Source organism: Cryptotermes secundus, unplaced genomic scaffold (genome assembly GCF_002891405.2).
Source record: "Cryptotermes secundus unplaced genomic scaffold, Csec_1.0 scaffold1379, whole genome shotgun sequence".
In the NCBI taxonomy this organism is placed as follows: domain Eukaryota; kingdom Metazoa; phylum Arthropoda; class Insecta; order Blattodea; family Kalotermitidae; genus Cryptotermes; species Cryptotermes secundus.
This window is the reverse complement of record NW_019718634.1, coordinates 201,977-222,417: the sequence shown is the minus strand read 5'-3', so window position 1 is coordinate 222,417 and position 20,441 is coordinate 201,977. Positions and strand designations below refer to the sequence as shown.

The 20,441-nt window shown below is 45.6% G+C and overlaps 1 protein-coding gene across 1 annotated transcript in view; it reads right to left on the bottom strand.

Moving 5' to 3' along the window:
* Positions 1-15,483, bottom strand: part of LOC111863395 (cytochrome P450 4C1) — a 106,248-nt gene extending 90,765 nt beyond the window's left edge. The window contains exon 1 of the mRNA XM_023849674.2: positions 15,288-15,483. Coding sequence (XP_023705442.1) covers positions 15,288-15,303 — 16 coding nt within the window. The 5' untranslated portion in view covers positions 15,304-15,483. The remainder of the gene's footprint in view (positions 1-15,287) is intronic.
* Positions 15,484-20,441: the final 4,958 nt, after the last annotated feature.

Sequence of the window (20,441 nt, the reverse complement as noted above, 5' to 3'; positions counted from 1 at the left end):
ATTTATGCCTCCGACCAAATGGCGTCTCTTTTTAAGGATTTCTGGCAAAACTTCTATACGTTTTTCTCGTTTATATGTGATACACTAACATTACTATTGCTACTGCTACTAAAGTAACATTGTTGTTCTTGTTGTTGTTGTTGTTATTATTATTATTATTATTATTATTATTATTATTATAGCTATTATTATTATTATTATTATTATTATTATTATTATAGCCAAATGGGGAGTTCAAAATGACCACCTTCAAATTATTGACCTGGTAAAGAATCCCCCCCGCCCCGGTGAAACTCGAAGGTTCATTACAATGTTCAAAAGAGTCTGATATTGACCCTTAATTCCACAGGGCATTTTTTTTATTGCTAGTGGGGTGGGACTAAGTCCCTTGTACTGCGGCCACTTCTGGCCTATTGTACCAGCCCCAGATGATAGGTGAGGGTGATTGTGGAACAATTGGTGGAATGAAGATTGGCAGGGGAAACCGAAGTACTCGGAGAAAACCTGCCCCAGCACCACTTTGTTCACCACAAATCCAACTTGATCGAACCCGGGCCGCCGCGGTGGGAAGCCAGCGACTAACCACTTGAGCTCTGGCGCGGCCTCCATAGGGCATACTTCTTCGGGAAGAGCTAACAGATTCTCAGCTATCCAACACATTCTTCCCGTGTACTGAACTCTTCATTACTGTATTCACACAGTCCGGACCGTATCTCGGGCCCACCCAACCTCCTATCCAATGGGTACGGGGATAAAGCGGCCGGGGCGTAAAGCTGACCTGTCATTTCCATCTAGCGCCGAGGTTAAGAATGTGTGGAGCTATACCCCGACTCCCCATACGTCTTGAGGATGCAATGCTTTATTAAGTATCACCAGTTTCAGTATTCTGCCCTAATACTATGCGCATTTCTCGTCTTCCTCATACTTCTACGTGTACCGCCCATCTTATTTTCTTCGATTTGATCGTCCTAATTATATGTTCTGGAGATTACGAATTAGTAATATCTTCATTATATAATTTTCATAATCCTGTTACTTATAAAAATTATTTCAAATGCCCCACACTCGACTGCGCTACCCCAAAGCTTATCAGTCACTATGATTCAGTTCCCTGAAGCGAATTACTTAACTATGAAACCCTACAGTAAGGTACGGCACCGTGGGAATTTCGTTTAATACTCAAAAAGTGGGAAAAGAAGAGTAAAGTAGAAGTGATAAGATTAGGAGACGCGTACAGGCCAAGCGCATTGTGGGTAACTCATTCCTGCAGTGTTCCCACACAAACGCACCCCACCCCACCCCTTCCAAGCGCTGACACAGAGCGCGCCACATTTCCGTTCCTTCAGATGCCAATTGCTAACCTCCGAGAATATTTCTTATATTGTGTTATTAGAGCTAAAAGAGACAGCGGTAATTGTCTAGTGTAGCTGCCCCCGCCACGTGAGTCACTGTAGATGGGGTACAGATTGGTGAATAGATCTGTTGACCACTTATACGCGCCATTCTGAACTACAAGCAATTACAGCCCTGTCGCTGATCTCACCACAGCACCAGCTAAGCCTTTCTTCTAGCCGTTCCCTGGCAACGGCTTTCAACAATGGAGAGTCTTCAGCTGCACGCACTCAGATCCTATCTTCTCAGACTTCCTTGCACAGCTCAACTGACTCGTTGCCCCAATTATCTTATTTTATCCACATCGCACCGACCGAGTATAAAACACCGTTTCCTTGCCGCGGGAACGTGTTTACCGATACACTGCATAGAAACGAGTTGCATAGCACCGTTGTTCATTCGCCTGTTGCATAGCAACGGATGTCCATGCTACAATATGTTTTGTTCCAAGTCACATTTAAACTGCAGCTGATTCTCTGACTTCAAACCTAATCTACGAACCCCCGTTTTTGATGGACATAGCAAATTTCAGTACCCAGGCGACGAAATGTTGTGGCAAGCAGCCGGAATATATTTTTTTTTAAATTCGCTTAGTAGGGGGTGGAGTCCAACTGGGTCCACTCGGCACGGCGGCCACTGATTGGCCTATTGTAGCCTGCCCCTGGTGATTATTATAATGGAGAATTTGGTGGAATGAAGATTGGCAGGGGAAACCAAAGTACTCGGAGAAAACCTGCCCGAGCGCTACTTTGTCCACCACATATCCCACTTGACCAGACCCGGGATCGAACCCGGGCTACCGCGGTGGGAAGCCAGCGACTGACCGCTTGGGCAGTCGGAAACTTGCAACGGTCAGAGTGTATACAGGCAGAAAGAATTGATACGTGATGTGGCTGTCGGCCAGTGCTGTTTCGAGGTGTAGTGCGCTGATACAAGGGCTCATAAAATCACTGCTGGACTCTAGATATGTCACTTCGGTATCAAGCGACTTAGACTGTTCTTGCTGGAAACGTGAAGTCTGTATATGGAGGTCACACTTTGGCGACTATGAAATATGGCTCTCGGTTCCAGGAATTCTCCATTTGACATGGCGTGCCCTCATTCATACATCCTGTGCTGACCACAGAGTGAGACACACAAAAACTATATATATAGAAACACGGATCATTTAATGACGTTTTATCAACTACATAGTATGATCACAAGTCACGGGATAATGAGTTCCGGTGTCATAAGTTTTGGCTTTTAGAATCTCAGTCTCGGGTTCAATTCCGGATGACCCCATATGAGGCTGGAGCCCCCTGAATCATGTGCTTCACGCAAGGCACGAGACCAGTTCACAAATCGTTCGGATGGGCTCAGGGTTACCCGTCGAGCCCACATTGAACACCTATGAATTTAAAAAAAAAAAGTAAAGTTGTCCCTGCGCTTAATTACGTAGTCAAACACTATACCATGAAGACGTATAGGGGAATGGAGGATAGCTCCACCATTCCTAACATAGACAATAGATGGAGGTGAGTAGTCAGCTTCACGCCCCGGCGGCTTTACCCCCGGTACCCTTAGAGAGGAGGATGGGTGGGTCCGTCAGTCGGTTTTGACGCTGTGGAGAAGAGAAAAAATTTTCCCTTACCGGGAACGAACCCCGGTCGTCCAACCTATAGCCCGTCGCTATACCGAATGAGTTGTCTCTACTCCGTGACGACTCACAGGTTGATTAAAAAAAACTTCTGAGTTAATGCTTCCAATAATGTATTTATTATTTTTTTATTGCTAGTGGAGTGGGACTAAGTCCCTTGTACTGCGGCCACTTCTGGCCTATTGTACCAGCCCCAGATGATAGGTGAGGGTGATTGTGGAGCAATTAGTGGAATGGAGATTGGCAGGGGTAACCGAAGTACTCGGAGAAAACCTGCCCCAGCGCCACTTTGTCCACCACAAATCCCACTTGACCAGACCAGGGATCGAACCAGGGCCGCCGCGGTGGAAAGCCAACGACTAACCGCTTGAGCTATGTCGGGGCCCAATAATATATTTAACTTTGTTTGTCGTTTCCTTTTGGTTTACTCACAATACATTCTAAGAAGTGTTCAATTACAATAACCCTACATGGCCACTCACAAACATCTGCGCATTCCTTGCCCCTTGTGACTTAGTCACATCGATAACCTCTCCGAAGTATCAGCTGCCCACGTGTTTTGTTGTATTTTTCTCTATACTATCATGTACATGCGTAACACATGTAAGAAAGTACTGTGACTGCCTGTGAAAAGAATTCACCAAAATATTTTGACAGATTTACATGTTTTCAAGCCCCCTCCCCACCAATCAAAAAAGAAACTACCGTCACGTAGTACGGAGTGACGCTAGACGGGGTTTTGGATTGGATATTGGATTTATTAACCACTTGCACACACGACTCCGAACTACAAGTATTTACAGCGCCACCGGTAATCCTCACACTTTACAAATCATCACACAACACACTAAGTCTTTTCCAGCCTGCTGTATCTTCACCAGCCATTCCCTGGTAACGGCTTATAACAGTGGAAATTCTTCAGCTTCACGCGCTCAGGTCCTCTCTGAACGGCGGCTCCCCTCCAACTGCGTGTTGCGTGTTCCTCACAGCCTCCCTTATAGAACTGACTCGGATGCTCCAGTTGTCTTTCTTATAATCCCTTTGCACGGACCGAGTAGAAAATACCGTTTCCAACAATTCCTCTGTTGTTACATGCGTATCCGCTACCGAAGGAACGTGTTTACCGAGCGGTTGCCTAAAAACGAATGTTGATTCAGAGCCGTTCGCTAGCAACGGCTGTTTCTCTTGCTCCACAGTTCTTGCTTTGAGCAAATATACCAGTCTCATCGCGTATTGTTATAACAATGGACCCCCTATTGTTGTCATGCGCTTAAGGGGGAACGTGTTTACCGGGTGTTGCATAGAAACAGCAGTTGTTCTAGTGTTACCTGTATTCGTTGCCACGAGTATGTGTTTAGCGACACGTTACCTAGCAATGGATCATATTCCGTCACACTATTCTGATTCAGTTTCAGTAGTCTATAAACACATCGTCCGTAAATGAAACGGCGCGGTAGGGGTGAAAATGGGTGTCCTAAAGAATATACAGAGAGTTTTCGTGCCAATTCTTTATTCGGGTTTTCGTTTCCAACTTTCATGTAAGGCGAATTGCCTGCCTCGTTCCCCCTGGTCTGCAGGGGCAACAGAGGAAACCGTGGACGTCTGGCGCCTTACACCAGATGTCGTCTTGATAGCAAGCGCTCGCCTTCTCCAGCGAGAATGAGCCCATCTTACATTTCGGAAAAGAATGACACAAGTCCATCGCAGAGAGCGATAAAACTTCCCGACCTGTATTCACGAGGCACTTGGTTCGAATCTCGGCCAGAGAACCGGATATTCTGATTGGGGTTTCTCGTGATTTTCCACAGGCCGTACTTCCTTCAACATCTCTTCACAGTTCATTAATCACTATAATTGAATATCTTGATGCTATCCACTGTTTCTATGGTCCTCTAAGAACCTTTGCCCCCTTTACAACAGGGCCCCATTCTTCTCTCACTGTTATTTGTCTCCATCTCTTCACTTTCGGCTCTCGTAAATCATTCTCCCCATCTTCTAGCCATCGCAGTCGCGGGCTTACATACTTTCCTTCTACCGCCTAGCATCCCCACCCCCCAAATGTCTCAGCCACTCTTGTTTCATGCATTCAAATCACTTAGGTCCGAATATTCTCCTCAGTATCCTGCTCACGAACATTTCGGTCTGTGTTCTGCCTCTATGAGCAGAGACTACTTTTCACACCAATACAAAACAAGAGCCACAACTGTAATTAGCAGCGCTCTAAACTCGTATTCAAGACGTGCTCGGTTCATATCTCGGCCGAGGCACCAACTATCCTGAGGATTAGCGTGGTTATCCTGTCCCTTCAGACAAAACATGTAAATCCGTACACGTGATTAATTAATTCAGCAATTAAGCACATCATGAAGACATGTGGAGAAGTAGAGGTATAGCTCCACCATGCTTGACCTCGACACTACATGGATGTGAGTGACCAGCTTCACGCCCCTTCCGCTTTACCCCCAGTATCCATTTAATAGGAGGCTTGGCGCGTCCCAGAGCCAGTTAGGACGTCATGAAGAAGAGAAAAATTTTTCGCCCCTGCAGGGAATATAACCTAGGCCATCCAGCTGGGTAGCCCACTGCCATACCGACTGAGCTATCCCGGCTCTGTGGTTTAATTCATAAATCCTTCCCATCAGTAATACCAACACTTCACACTCTCAAATTATTAAAGCAATTACTTGATGTCTGAACTGAATGTCATGAAATTTGGTATGTATGACAGCTGCCGTTGCTAAGTAACGTCCGCAACATACAAGAACGCAACAATGGAATTGATGTTTCCTGTAGTCCGCGCCGCGACCGTTGCTACGTAACAGCGCGGTAAACATGGACTCAAAATTGAAGAGCTTTGTTTTCTAGGTGGTCCGTCCCGAAAGGTTATCAATGGGACCAGTCTGGAGATTAGTTCAGTTCTGAGACGGTGGCCAGCAGAGAATGGAGTGATCGCGGAAGCTAAAGAAACTCCACTGTTAGAAACCGTTAACAGGAAACGACTAGTGAAGACATTGCAGGCTGGAGAAGATTTACTGCTTGAAGCACTGTTTTATAAAGTGTGGATATAAGAGATGGCGCTGTAATTAATTATATTTTCGAGTCGTGTGGTATAGTGATTAATAAATCCATTCACCAATCCAAACCCCGTCTATAGTCACGTGACAATATCATGACAGCTGAGGCCGTCTGAAAGGCGTACTTTGTACATTCCTCCCATTGGTAATACCAGCCTTTCTGTTGAGGCTAATGTTAAGATAATGCCTCGATCAGGTCACAACCACTTCCTTCCGAATCCTTCCCCATTCACGTATCATCCGACGCTACAGGCCTACAGCCTCGCTACTGACGTTCTTGAAGCTGAAACCGAACAGACAATATAAATCTGATTCGTTCTTCTCTTCTGCTCGATGAGAAGCACAAACATTCGCGACAATCACTGATAAAGGCGCCGGAAATGGGACGTGACCCATGAAGAGGCTAGTGCACCCCGCGGGCAATTAGGTGCTGACCCCTAGCAACCAAACCTATAAATCACATGTGACAAATCACTTCTTTATGCAGGACAAACAAGGACATGCAAACGTTTCCTTCGCCACCATTTGCGTACTTTTCCGTCATTCTCTTACTTACTTATGGAGCTGAGCCCTTCTGGAGGAGCCGCCAAATCTCAGCTACTCAAGAACTTCCCAGCATTTTATGGAACCCGAAGGTTCATTACCGTGTTCACAAGAGCCCTCCACTGGTCCCTATCCTAAGCCAGATCAATCCAGACCATACAATCCCATCCTGTCTCTCTGAGATCCATTTCAATACTGTCCACCCACCTACGCCTTGGTGTAGAAGAATATCTTACCCCTGCAAGTAATCGAACCCCGTTTCCTGAGTCGTCCACCCCGTAGCCTAGTCACCGTACTGACTCCTGTTCTCTATTTGTTAGCCAGGATTTTTCACTCATCACGGACAATTAGAGACCTCTTTACCTCTTCACATGGTAGTTAAAATGCCTTGTTGCTGCTCCCTGCCTTATGATTGTCTGGCGACTGAATGTTAAGAACCCAACAGTTCTATTCAGTTTACCCCGTTCGTAAGACAAGCTGTTCTCACTGTACCCTGAGACGGCAGACATTCCTTACGGTGAAGTGATCACAACATAAACTGCAGGTTTCCCATCATAAAATTATTTATTATTTCTGTAAAAATGTAGACTAGTCAGCAGGGCTCTTATACAGATAGGGTTAATCGGGGAAAATGTGTCATTCATGCCTACATCTACAAAACTTCGCTGGCGTGGGCACTGTCAGAAGTTTTTTTCTTTTTTCCAAAAAATATCGACACACATTCATGCCCAGGCCACGGAAGAATATTTCAACGAATCGCTCAGGATTTGTAAGTTTGTTTATTCACAGATAACGCCAAATTCAGACATAATTTTAATTCTTACTATTAATACTTGGAATATGTCCTAATGTTTCGATTTTTTAATCCGGAGGGGGGAGAAGATGCCTGTGTCGCCTTCCCCACCCCTAGAGGCGCCCATGTGTGCAGGTTAATTCAGTGGTACTCAGCAAATTGGCTTTTAAACAGTATAGCTTCTGCCTTGTTGGCATTTTCGGAAGATGGCATGTTCGAATCTGGGCCGAAACACCGAGAAACCTCACTAAAGCCGCCATGGTATTCCTCAGTCCCGCCAGATAAATTCCGGCCTTTTACCTTAAATTAGTCCACGACCGCTTCCTTCTGCACCAGGTACGATCCTCCAATCATTAGACGTCATACAGCCTGCAATAATGACGTCGTTAAATAAATTTAGCGGTAACGCTTTGGTTCGAATCCCGACACATACATTAGATATTCTGAGAGCGGAGTCGGTGTCGCGACTGGTTAAGGTCTGGACGACCGAGGGGTCGGAGTTCGAGTCCCGGTAGGGTCAAGAATTGTCTCCTCCCCGCGGCGTCCAGACCGGCTCTGGGGCCCACCCAACCTCCTATCCAATGGGTACCGGGGGCTCTTTCCCGGGGGTAAAGCGACCGGAGCGTGAAGTTTACCACTCACCTCCAACTAGTGCCGATCTCAAGAAAACGTGGATCTCTCCACTCCCCCATACGCCTTCATGGCGTAGTGCTTAATTAGTTAAGCACAGGGGAAACTTTACGTTAAAAATGTGAGTTTACGAACGATCATACTTTTGAATCTCTAAGGCAAACGGTCTGTGCCCTTTATTTCTCGTGACCCTACGGATGGTCGTTAAGTTCCCTCTCAGAGTGTTGACAAAACGTAACAGAGGAGAACACAGCTCGTAAAACAGAAGCACATGGCGTTGGTTTTACAGGCCCCCCACCCCACCCCACCCTAGCGCTCCCCACAATAAAACCACACTTTCCAATTGCGAGCTATGGATGTTGATACAAGCAGTTTCCTTTCGATACGGCTCACACCCTCACACAGCAAGAAACCTGCGGCTCATACCAAATTATCTTTAGGATGTGAGGAAGTTTCGGAGGACCTGCTGCCTCCGTCTTCACGTCAGGCGAAAAAAAATTTCGGGCACTGTTACAACAGACTTAATTAGTAAGATGGATCTTAGGGAAATGGGCTGTGAGGATGGGAAGTGGATGTAACTGGCTCAGGATCGTGTCCAGTGGCGGGCTTCGGTATTAGCGGTGTTGAACCTTCGGGTTCTGCCACCATACCATCAGTTTCACAGAAAAGCTGTTACTTTAAGAGCAAGTGTATGTTACAACAATGGTAATGAGGCATAAACCGCGTCACTACGAACTGTCTGACAAGACAATCCCATCTGACAGCTCTCAGCCACTTCTCGCACTGACCGACTAAAAGCGCATCCATCTTTTGTTTTTGTTACGGGCCTGCGCAGCTGGGTTTTGTCACAGGGTCGGTGACATCATACAGAGCTGCAGTGGCAGCACCAGTCGATATGTTGGCCGGCTGAAGAAACATTTCTTTACATCGATTCCTGTTTATATGTGACGTCGGCTGATGCAGTTCTGGATTCAGCAGTGAGCGCATTCAGACTGCATCGGGTTGCCTATCCGGCGGGGCAGACAGAGCCTTCCCAATGCACGAAGAAACATACAGGAAAGAGAGACTGAAGGAAATCAAGAGAAAAAGGAAAAACAACAAGGTAGCAAGGCTGTGAGCACCTCTGTATCATCATCAGAAGCCGGAGTAGCTCAGTCAGTATAGTGACTAGATTACGAGCCTGACGACCGCAGTTCGATTCCCGATGGCAGATATACCTCCCCTTCGCAACGGCATGCAGGCCAGCTCTGGGAGCCACTCTGATATCTGACACATACGAAGGGCTGTTTCCCTTGGGTTTCAACTGGCCGGGGCCTCGTATCCTAGCAACTGGATATTTTCGTTGTATCGCAGCAACGGCAGTTGTTCCTCTTATCCCAGCACCTGGTGGTTTTCTTGATATCGTATTTCGAGAAGTTCTTTCTCGTATCCTAGCAACGGGTGGTCTTTCTCGTATCGTAGCAACGGCAGAAGTTTTACTCGTATTGCAGCAAAGGGGGTAGTTTTTCCTCGTATTGTAGCTAAGAGGGAATTTTCCCCTTTGATCCTATAAACGGGAGGTTTTCTACGTATCTTGGAAAAAGAGTTTTCTCGTATTCTAGCAACGGCTCTTTGGGTTTCCCCCAAGAACTAGGCACATCATCTGCAGGTATGTGCGCCATATGGCACCTTCCGTAGACTTGCATGGTAAATGCTACGAAATATCCCTGAATTCCTTTCATAACATCCGCCCACTGATGATACGACCCGGCAAACTTCTTTTTAACTTACCGGACTGGAGTCGCGTTACCTCACGTCTGTTTGTGAAGCAGTGACTAGTCTCGGCTTTATCGTCTGGACCGAGGAAATGCCCGAATCGTAGGACGGAGTCGCTGATTCAGCGGTCGGCAATCTGTGACACGGCTGTTAGGTGACACCGCGGTAACTCGCCTCGCAGAGAGACTGCCAGGAGATCTCAGAATCCATTCATCACGCATCGTTCTCGTTGTATTTGTCTCCAAGTGATCTCCGCTAAGTACCTACAGTGGAATCCTTAGGGACATAACTACACGCTTTCTATTTCTGATGTGGCACGCGGTACCGTGGTTGGTTAAGGCATGCTCCAAGTCGGAAGGTCGCGGGTTCGATTCGCCAAGAAGTCTTTCAATTGACCTAAACCTTCCAGCCGCACTATGACCCTGGGGTTGATTCAGCCTCTAACAGAAATGAGTACCAGGAATCTTCCTGGAGAATGCAGCCGGTGTGTAAGGCTGACAACCTCACCGCCATCTGTGAGCCGATTGTCTAAAAATGTGGGAGCCTCGACGTCTCAGCTCTATGGGCCTTCACGGCCTGTTACAGGGATAGCTTTACCTTTTTTTGTTTGTGATATGTTTATGTTTAAAAGAAGTAGCGTTTTATTTAACCAGGTAATTCGAAAAAGCGTGAAACAGAACGAAGCTTCGAAGCTTGATAAAACGAGGATTACCGATACACACTGCAGGAGAAAGTAAAATTGCTTGTGATATTTTAGCAGGAAAGCCACGAGTTGTCATGGAAACGTAAAACAAACCTCGCTATCGTATTACAGTGTTATCAACTTGGAAATGACGCCATGTAGTCCCGTAGGTCAGAGATGTTTCGGAGGTACGAACTGCTTCCATCTTCATGGTCAAAGAAGCAGCTACGGAAGCAGCCACTATAATATAGGTAGCAAGCAGTTACTGGGAGCAATTCGATCCTCCGAAGCATCCATGAACTTCTACCAGGCTACACGGAGTCACATCCCATAGCCAGCTCATCATAGTCACCTCTATGACAACCTCAACTTCCACAGCCTCACTGCATTTTTTTATTGCTAGTGGGGTGGGACTTGCACTGCGGCCACTTCTGGCTTATTGTACCAGCCCCAGATGATAGGTGAGGGTGAATGTGGAGCAATTGGTGGGACGAAGATTGGCAGGGGAAACCGAAGTAGTCGGAGAAAACCTGCCCCAGCGCCACTTTGTCCACCACAAATTCTACTTAACCAGACCCGGGATCGAACCCGGGCCGCCGCGGTGGGAAGCCAGCGACTAGCCGCTTGAGCTATGGCACGGCCTCACCCTCACTGCAACTCTTAACCCTAGAAGATCTAGTATCAATTATTACAAAGCCGTGCGCTATTTTAGGTTATCAAAGCGATTATTTATAATATCATATAGGCAAACTCTCCAGGAGAAGCTTTCCAGATGTTTCTTGGCCACGTAGTACAAATAAAATGCCAACAGATGTCACATGATGTCAGACGTAAAAATTTGGTAAAGGTCGTAATTATCGACACCTGGCACTTTCGGGGTTACAAATAACATACATGACGGGTCGCCTTATGTCGTATTGTTAGACGCCGAAATCTCTCGGGAATGGACACCCCTCAGAGATGTGAATATTTTATTATGGCATCTTACTGACGTCACCACTCCCGCGGTCTGCAGCCTTGTCACGTCTGTTTAATTCAATTGTGAAGAAAGTAAACTTGTCTTGAGCTCCACACAACAGCGGTGTGCAAGCAGTTACAGGAATGGAAACCAACGTCTCCCCAACGCTAATGACTGCAAGAAACAGTATTTTAACCCTTAAACAAGGCAAAATCTTCCCTATACTTAACTAATTAAGCACTACGCCATGAAGACGTGTGGGAGAGTGGAGGTACAGCTCCGCCTTTCTTGACCTCAGCACTACATGAAGATGAGTGATCAGCTACAAGCCCCGGCAGGCTTATACCCCGCAAAATTGACCCCAGTACCCTTTAGATAGGATCTGGGCGGGACCATCAGTCGGCCTACGACGCTGTGGAGAACAGAAGAATGTTGCATTTCCGGTAATTGAACCCGGGCCGTCCAACCCATAGCCCGTCGCTATTCCGGATCCAGTTCACTCTTAAATGATTATATTAATTCAAATTAATCATTAATTTAATTATTAAGTACCTGGATAACATTTCTTTTACCTTACCGAACAGGATAGCTTAGTGGTAACGCTCAAGACTTGCATTCGCGACCTGTTGGGTAAAGGTAGAGCAACCCTTTAATAGGCCATGAAGGCCCATAGGGTTGTGAGACGTCGAGGCTTCCACATTTTCTCTAGGCAATCGGCTCACATATGGCGGTGAGGTTGTCAACCTTACACGCCGGCCGCCCTTTACCCCTCATGAAGATTCCCGGTACTCATTTCTGTTAGAGGCTGAGTCGACCCCAGGGTCATAGTGCGGCGGGAAGGATTAGGTAAATTGGAAAAAAAAAATCCATTTCATCGGGACTCGAACCCGCGACCTTCCGGCTTGTAGCATAGTGCCCCACCAGTCCTTACGAGCAATGTCAAGATGGTACCTCGATCTGACCATGATCGCCTCCTTCCAGATCTCTTCCAGTTCACACTTCATCGGTGACCCTATACAGTCTGGTCCCTGACAGGGTCATAACAGCAACTTGGAGCAAGGGAGAGCTGTCCTTTCTGATATCGGGTTCCACGCAGCTCACAAACCATTACCAATTTATTGGTTCAGCAAAGCAAATGAGACCCCCACCGCTGGGGGGCATTTAAATACGTCCCCTACTTTTCTGGAACATAATTTATATTGTGCCCTCTGACACTGGGCTAGTTACAGGCGAAATTTATTTTGTAAAGGGCCGATGAGGGCAGAGTTATAAAACCAAAGCACGAAGTAGTTTACAGCCCCCTCCACAGCAACTGCCGGGTAACCTCGAGTGTGTGTAAATGTCACACAGAGCAACGTGCCTCATACAACCCCCCCACACCCCTTTCTGACACTTTGCTCGGCTTGAAAATTTCTCCAAGTCTATCTGATGTGTCGTTCTCCATTTTATTCTCCTGCTTACGCTTTCTCGTCTTTTTTAATATTATCCTGCTTACACTGAGCATAAAACTTACTCTGATTTATTTTACTCTATAGAGATATTGTGTTAAACGGAAACTTGTACCTAACGGAAAACATTAGTTCAAGATTGTTACGAGATAAACACAATTAACCACCGCCCGGTAAAGACATGCTCGGAAATGGAGATACAGCTCCATGCACTCGTAACTTCAGCAAGTAGAGGGAGGTGAGGCGACACCTTCACGTCACGACCACCTTACGCCCTGGGAAAGGTAGAGGTAGGAAAGTACGCCATGAACTGGTATGGGGAAAGTGGAGATATAGCTCCACGCATTCGTAACCTCGATTTAAATTGGCTCCCGGTACCGATTGAACACGAGGCTGGGTGGGTCTCAGGTCCGGTTCACGTGCAGTACAGAGTAGAGGAACCTCTAGTCCCTGCCAGGAAATGAACCCCAATCTGCCGGTCGCCCAGCTCGTACTGTTGCTGCCATACCGACTGAGCCATTCTGGCTCATTCCCTAATAAAGGGCCCGCCGCGGTTCAAACCCCGGTCTCAGACCCTGCAGATATTTCTGCGTCTCCTTGCTAACCTTGTGTGAACAGAACGAACTTGGCCTGGCTTCTGGGCTGCGCTGGTAAGACGTTGCTGGACGGTGGCCGCAGTTGCACTAGAGGGTGGGAGGGAAGGTGACGCACCATTAACTAAGGCCAAGTTATAACCTAAACACACCCTGTAATACTTATTTCAGTCAGCGGACTCGATCGAATCCACTGCGCATTAAGTTGAGAGTGGCCAGGCATGGAAATACAGACTGTACCATGTGTAGCAGAAACAGAACGCCTGCGCCTGCGCGGAGCTCCATATAGGGCCCGTGAGACTGCGCGACATCCACACACCAGTCAACTAATTTAATTTCTCGCAAACTTCCCATTGTCACGTCTGAGACATCATAAATTTCCATGGTTACTTAAAACATAACAACATATATAGCAGAATAGAGGCAGTCGGCCATTTGAATATGACACACCGTCGCGTAGTAACGGACCCAAATGAAACTCAACACCTGTGGTTGAAAGGCGATGGGGAACCAATGAATAGCTTCATTATTACCTCGACCCTGATTGGGCGAAAATACTTCACCCCTCGCTAACCCCTATGAAGTGACAATTTTAAACAAAGACTTGAGTTTCTCATAGCGCTGAATCATATTCTTGGATGTGACGCCCTGTAAAGTTATCCCTGTGCTTAACTAATTAAGCACTATGCCATGAAGACGTACGCGGTAGGGCAAGTGATTGAGGGGCTATGCTGGAAGCCAGAAAGTCGCGGGTTCGATTCCGGATGAGATCACTTATTTTCTCAATTGATCCAATGCTTCCAGCCGCACTATGGCCCTGGGGCCGACTCAGCCTCTAACAGAAATGACTACCAGGAATCTTCCTGGGGGTAAAGGACGGCCGGCGCGTAAGGCTGACGTCACCGCCATCCCTGAATCGATTGTCTGGAAAATGTGGGAGCCTCGACGTCTCACAACCATATGGGCCTTGACGGCCTGTTACAGGGATAGCTTTACCTTTTTACAGTTTACTTAACGACGCCTGGACACGAAGCGGGTTGTTGAGACGGTGGTTTTGTATTCGGGAGGTACCCGGTTCGAATCTCGGCCAGGAACCGGCAGCCTCTCATGGGTTTCCTCATTCCCTCCAAGCAAATATCCAGATAACACCTCCATTTGGCTAGACCAGTTCCTTCCAAATCCTTTCCCATTCGTCATTCGAAAGTCATTCAACGCTATAAAGTCTATATATCAGAATACATGACGTAACATTATGAATTAATTCGGGCCCCGATGTCCCAACCCCAGGGTTCTCAGGCTTTCTAACACAGAGACCCCCTAAAATAATAAATACATATATAAGGGACAGCTAGCCCCATCTTGCTGGCTACCGAAACCTAACAGACTGTACGGTGACAGCAGGAACATAAATAGATTTACAGCCTCTCTATACCTACAGCAAGCTATAAAATATTCCTGTACAGTCACTAAGAAACTGACAAAATGTTTTGCAATCTGCAGCTGCGTTTGTCTACAAGTACCATACCGCATGTTCCTGACTGACTGGTCACAATTGTGTGTGGGTGCAACTCAGATTGTGGCACAACCCTTGTGGGCTGCAACACAGAGTAAGTAAATCATATCCTAACCTCTTATAGACATTCCTAAAATTATAAGACACGTATTTCAAACAGTTACGCCTGTTGTACATGTCATCTGTTACTAGCGCTAGAATCTGAATCAAATAAACTACCACAAATTCTAATACTTGAACTACAAAATTTGTAACAAGCTACATTACCATCTCCAGTCAGCATGGTCACGTGAAGTTTCCACACATGTCTTCATTATTTGGAACACTTCACGTAATTCATTATCACTTTCCGTTTCAATACCAGTATTTACACATTTACGATTACCTTTATCAACATCATATTCATCACTATCACAAAGAAATATCCTAACGTTACTCGCGCTTATTTACTCTCGCCTTTCAACCTCCGCCATTGTAACAAATCATTGTCACCAACATTCGAGTTTCAAAGAAAAACAAAAGGTGAAATAAATATAGCGATAGGCATCAGCTGCAGGAAGGTGGTCACTCCTGCCATCTGTTGATAAGATTAAGTTCATTTCGATTGTTCCAAGTGCGAGATATAATTCTCGTACTGCCTAATCTGGATGCACTGTACGATCTGTGCTTTTATCCCCACATGAAGGGGTAACAAAAATTAGTGCAACGGTAGTACTAATGACTGCAGGGGAGGAAATGGCTCTTTGTGGCCATGTAGACGCTCCAGATCAACAGAAAATTCCGGAGAAATTACCAAAACATATTAATTCAGACTGACAACTTCTGGGATATGACACCCATAGTCGACTAGAAATTTATCATCGTTTCGGTGGAACTTACCGCTTCCATCCACTTGGTAGCTCACATATTAAGTTAGGAAATTCTTTCCTACATCATTGAAGACATATTTTCTGCACCGTCTTAAATTTACACGTAAAATTACCCCTGTGTTTAATTAAGCATTAAGCCATGTAACCGTGTGGAGGAGTGGAAGTATAACTCCACGCATTCTTAACGCCGAAAATAGATAAAAGTTAATTCATCGCTGTTTACTGTGAGAATCATACGAAATACAAATACACTGTGGGAAAAAAATGTATAAAGCAGGTGGTATGTATAGATACCACAGTACTTTAAAAAATTAAGTACCGACATGCGGCACAATGCAACACAAATAACGCCAAAATTAAAATCACGGTTAAACTTACTTACTTACTTACTTACTTACTCATGGAGCTGAGCCCTTCTTGAGGAGCCTCCAATTCTGCAGCTACTCAAGAATTTCACAGCATTTTATGGAACCCGAAGGTTCATTACCATGTTCACAAGAGCCCTCCACTGGTCCCTATCATGAGCCAGATCTATCCAATCCATACCATCCCGTCCTATCTCTCTAAGATCCATTTTAATATTGTCCACCCACCTACGCCTTGGTCTTCCCAGTGGTCTCTTTCCTTCTGGCTTTCCCACCAATATCCTATACGCATTCCTCGTCTCCCCCATTCGTGCTACATGACCTGCCCACCTCATCCTCCTTGACTTCATCATTCTAATTATACTTGGAGAAGAGTACAAGTTATGAAGCTCCTCATTATGCAGTTTTCTCCAACCTCCTGTCACTTCATCTCTCTTCGGTCCAAATATTCTCCTCAACACCCTGTTCTCAAACACCCTCAGTCTATGTTCCTCCCTTAATGTCAGAGACCAAGTTTCACACCCATACAGAACCACAGGCAAAATTATAGTTTTGTATATTCTAATTTTTATGTTTTTGGACAGCAGACGAGAAGACAAAAGGTTCTGGACTGAATGGTAGCAAGCATTACCCGAGTTCAATCTCCTCTTAATTTCCTCCTGAATCAGGTTTCGATTTGTTGTCGTTGTTCCCAAATACCTGAACTGTGCCACATTTTCAAAACATCTGTTTCCTATCTTTATGTCATGATTTTGCCCTGCATTTTGGTGACGAGACAGCAACATATACTTAGTTTTCTCAGTGTTTACTTCTAGACCAACCTCTTTACTTGCGTCAATTAAAGTCTGTGTTTTTAAGTTTAAGGTCTTTCATTCTGGTCCGTCACACTAACAACACTGTGTTTTTCTTTAACACCACTATTTATATTACAACTATATCAATTAACCGAAACCAAAAAGTATCCCAACAATAAATTTAAAACGAAGGATTTTTTCTTTAGCTTTTTTTTTTATCCACATAAGCGAATGTTATGTTAAAGACAAATGAAGACCAGAGTCTCATTTCCGCCGAGGACAGATGGCTCTGATGACAGATACCCGCCGAGGTTAGAGATGCCGACAAGACACACCCTTAAACTTGAACTAATAACTCTTAAATCCTCGGCAGAAAAAAAAAGAAAGAGAAAATAGATTTGCAGCGGAGCGCACGACAGAAGCAAATTAAAAGTAATTAACAGGACATTTCACGTGAAACAGACTTTACCGACTGCATGTCAGTCCACTCTCCTAACCGCTTTCTTTTTTCGTTGCTCATTTAACGATGCTCACGGTATCGGTACTATTTAACGCCATTGGCATAAATAATAAAATGGGAAGAATTTGGAAGTGGGGGTCGTGGCCTATTCGGAGGACTACCTCGGCATCTGCATGCAGGAATTGTAGAATACGAGAAACCTCAACAAGGATAGCAGACGTGTCAGCAGAGATTCGAACCAAACACTTTCCTGTGAGGTACGAGCTGAATTGCTATATATTATTTACTATAAATTTGTGCTTCAAGAGGTCAATGGTGTTCCCTTACACCATGGGTTCCTAAACCCGGGGTCGTGACCGGTGCTTGGGTCTCGAACTCTCAAAATATTCGATTCTAAACGATACTGACAATGATGTTCACTCGGGATTACTGCTTTCTGGACTACCGTTCACTGCCAAATATTCTAAACGAAAACGTTTCAAAAGCTAGTCCACTGAATGTCTGAGTAGATGCCACCCCAAACTTTCATCTGAGGATGGAAAAATATTCAGTTTCCAAACAGAGAATTCTTTTAGAATATTGGAGTATCTACATAACCCAGAAACTGGGGTAATAATAAAATCAAATTGGAAGACTGATCAAATGTGTCTACAAATTTTCCCCAAAGGTTTTACTTTAATGTTAGGCCACGCCATAGCTCAAGCGGTTAGTCGCTGGCTTCCCACCGCGGTGGCCCGGGTTCGATCCCGGGGTCTGGTCAAGTGGGATTTGTGGTGGACAAAGTAGCCCAGGGGCAGGTTTTCTCCGAGTGCTTCGGTTTCCCCTGCCAATCTTCATTCCACCTACTGCTCCACAATCACCCTCACCTATCATCTGGGGCTGGTACAAAAGGCCAGAAGTGGCCGCAGTACTAGGGATTAGTCCCACCCCACTAGCAATAAAAATAATACTTCAATATTACGTTATAAATCTACATAAATTGTCTGGGATGCTGAGTAAGTGACGGTATAATTTGTGTTGGAAGGCAAATGTGTCTTGGATAAACATGTGTGGGAACCAGGGCCTTACAGGATGGGTTCGCCTGTTGAACTTGCAACCCGTGAGAAAACCCACTAAGAGAAAATAATGGGATGGTTTCGTGAAAATAAAGCAAGGAAGAAAATACAGTTTTTTTGCTTCTACTGCAGTCAGTGCCAAGAGACCGCAATCCTTTGCACACCCTGTCTAAATAACACAAAATAAAATAAAATACAATAATCTTCCGAACCCGAGACCACTCGAGTCGACACTTGCTGTATCTCCCTTAATGTAAACACTTCTTCTTCCTTCGTTTTTTTTATTATTATTTTAGCCCCTTTCACGTCCCATTCTTAAACAGAATGGCATAGCAGAGATGAGTGGAGAAAAAAAGACGATTTGTTATACAGCAAAGAGAGTGACATCTACCGGAAACACCCTTAATCATTTGCTGACACGCTCCAACTGTCATGGCGGCTAGCTCTTCTTGTAACTGTAACTAATTTAGAAAATTTAGTTATAATAATAATAAGAGATATTCTTTCTCTTGTATCATTTCTGCCGCATCATTCTTGGCGTTCCTCCCCCCCCGGCATTCTAAGTGGGTGGGTCATAAGGCTTTCCGATACTGGAGAGGGTTGAGGCGGGTCGGCACAATAAGACACTGTCATGGCGCAAGAGCCGTTGGCACCCTACAACCCCTTCCACTTATCTCAGAATCTCTGAGTCCTCTGAACTACACTTCATGTGGTAAGAGAGATGCTAGGGAGACTTGAGGTTCTCAGAGCCGCCTTCTGGGATGAAGATGTGCATAGATACTAACGTTTGCGGGTAGTGTGCAGCTTCCTTCTTCATGGTAGAAGATGAAAGCGGCATGTTCGTCCATACTGTAGGTAAATATCTCTCTAGCCGGCGTCGCATCACAAAGGGCAAGGGAAGTGTACAGATGGACAGAAATCCTGCAACACTTAACTGAGATCTGAGGTTCTCATGGCGCCGGTGTGATTCTGTATAGTTTGGTCAGTCCGGTACCAACAGTACAAGGTGTCACATCAAGCAAGGGCGTAGGAACCTGCTGATAGAGGGATTATACATACTAATCCGTTTATATTGGGTTTCCCTGAAGGCGTCTATCCAACAGGGGTTATCTCCCTGGGGGTGAAGGGACCGTGACGTGAAACTGACCACTCACTTCCATCTAGTGCCGAGGCTGAGAATGCATGGTGCCATACCTCCACTCCCTCACAGATAGTCATGGCGTTGTGCTTAATGAAGCATAGGAACAAGTTTATACATGCTCGCACGAGCAGACACTGCACAACATCGCCCAGCGCTTGTGCGCTGTGTGGTGTTGTCTGTGTTGTGTGTTATGTGCGCAGCGTTGTGTACTGTATGATGTGTTTGGTGTGCTGTGTGTTGTGTACGTTGTGTTGTGTTATGTGAGGTGCATATGGTGTGCTGTGTTGTGTACGTTGTGTGGTGCTGTGTATAGGGTGTGTTATGTGTGGTGCATATGGTGCGCTGTGTGTTGTGTACGTTGTGTTGTTATGTGAGGTGCATATGGTGTGCTGTGTGTTGTGTGAGGTGCATATGGTGTGCTGTGTGTTGTGTACGTTGTGTGATGCTGTGTATAGGGTGTGTTGTGTGAGGTGCATATGGTGTGCTGTGTGTTGTGTGAGGTGCATATGGTGTGCTGTGTGTTGTGTGAGGTGCATATGGTGTGCTGTGTGTTGTGTACGTTGTGTGGTGCTGTGTATAGGGTGTGTTATGTGCGGTGCATATGGTGTGCTGTGTATGTGAGGTCCGTATCAGTGCAGGCTACATGTCGCCTTAGCCAGATCCTCATTTGGTTTTCCTCTCTGTACTTATTTTCCTCATGTTCTCTTCTTATGTCTTTCTCTTAGTTTCTTTCTTTG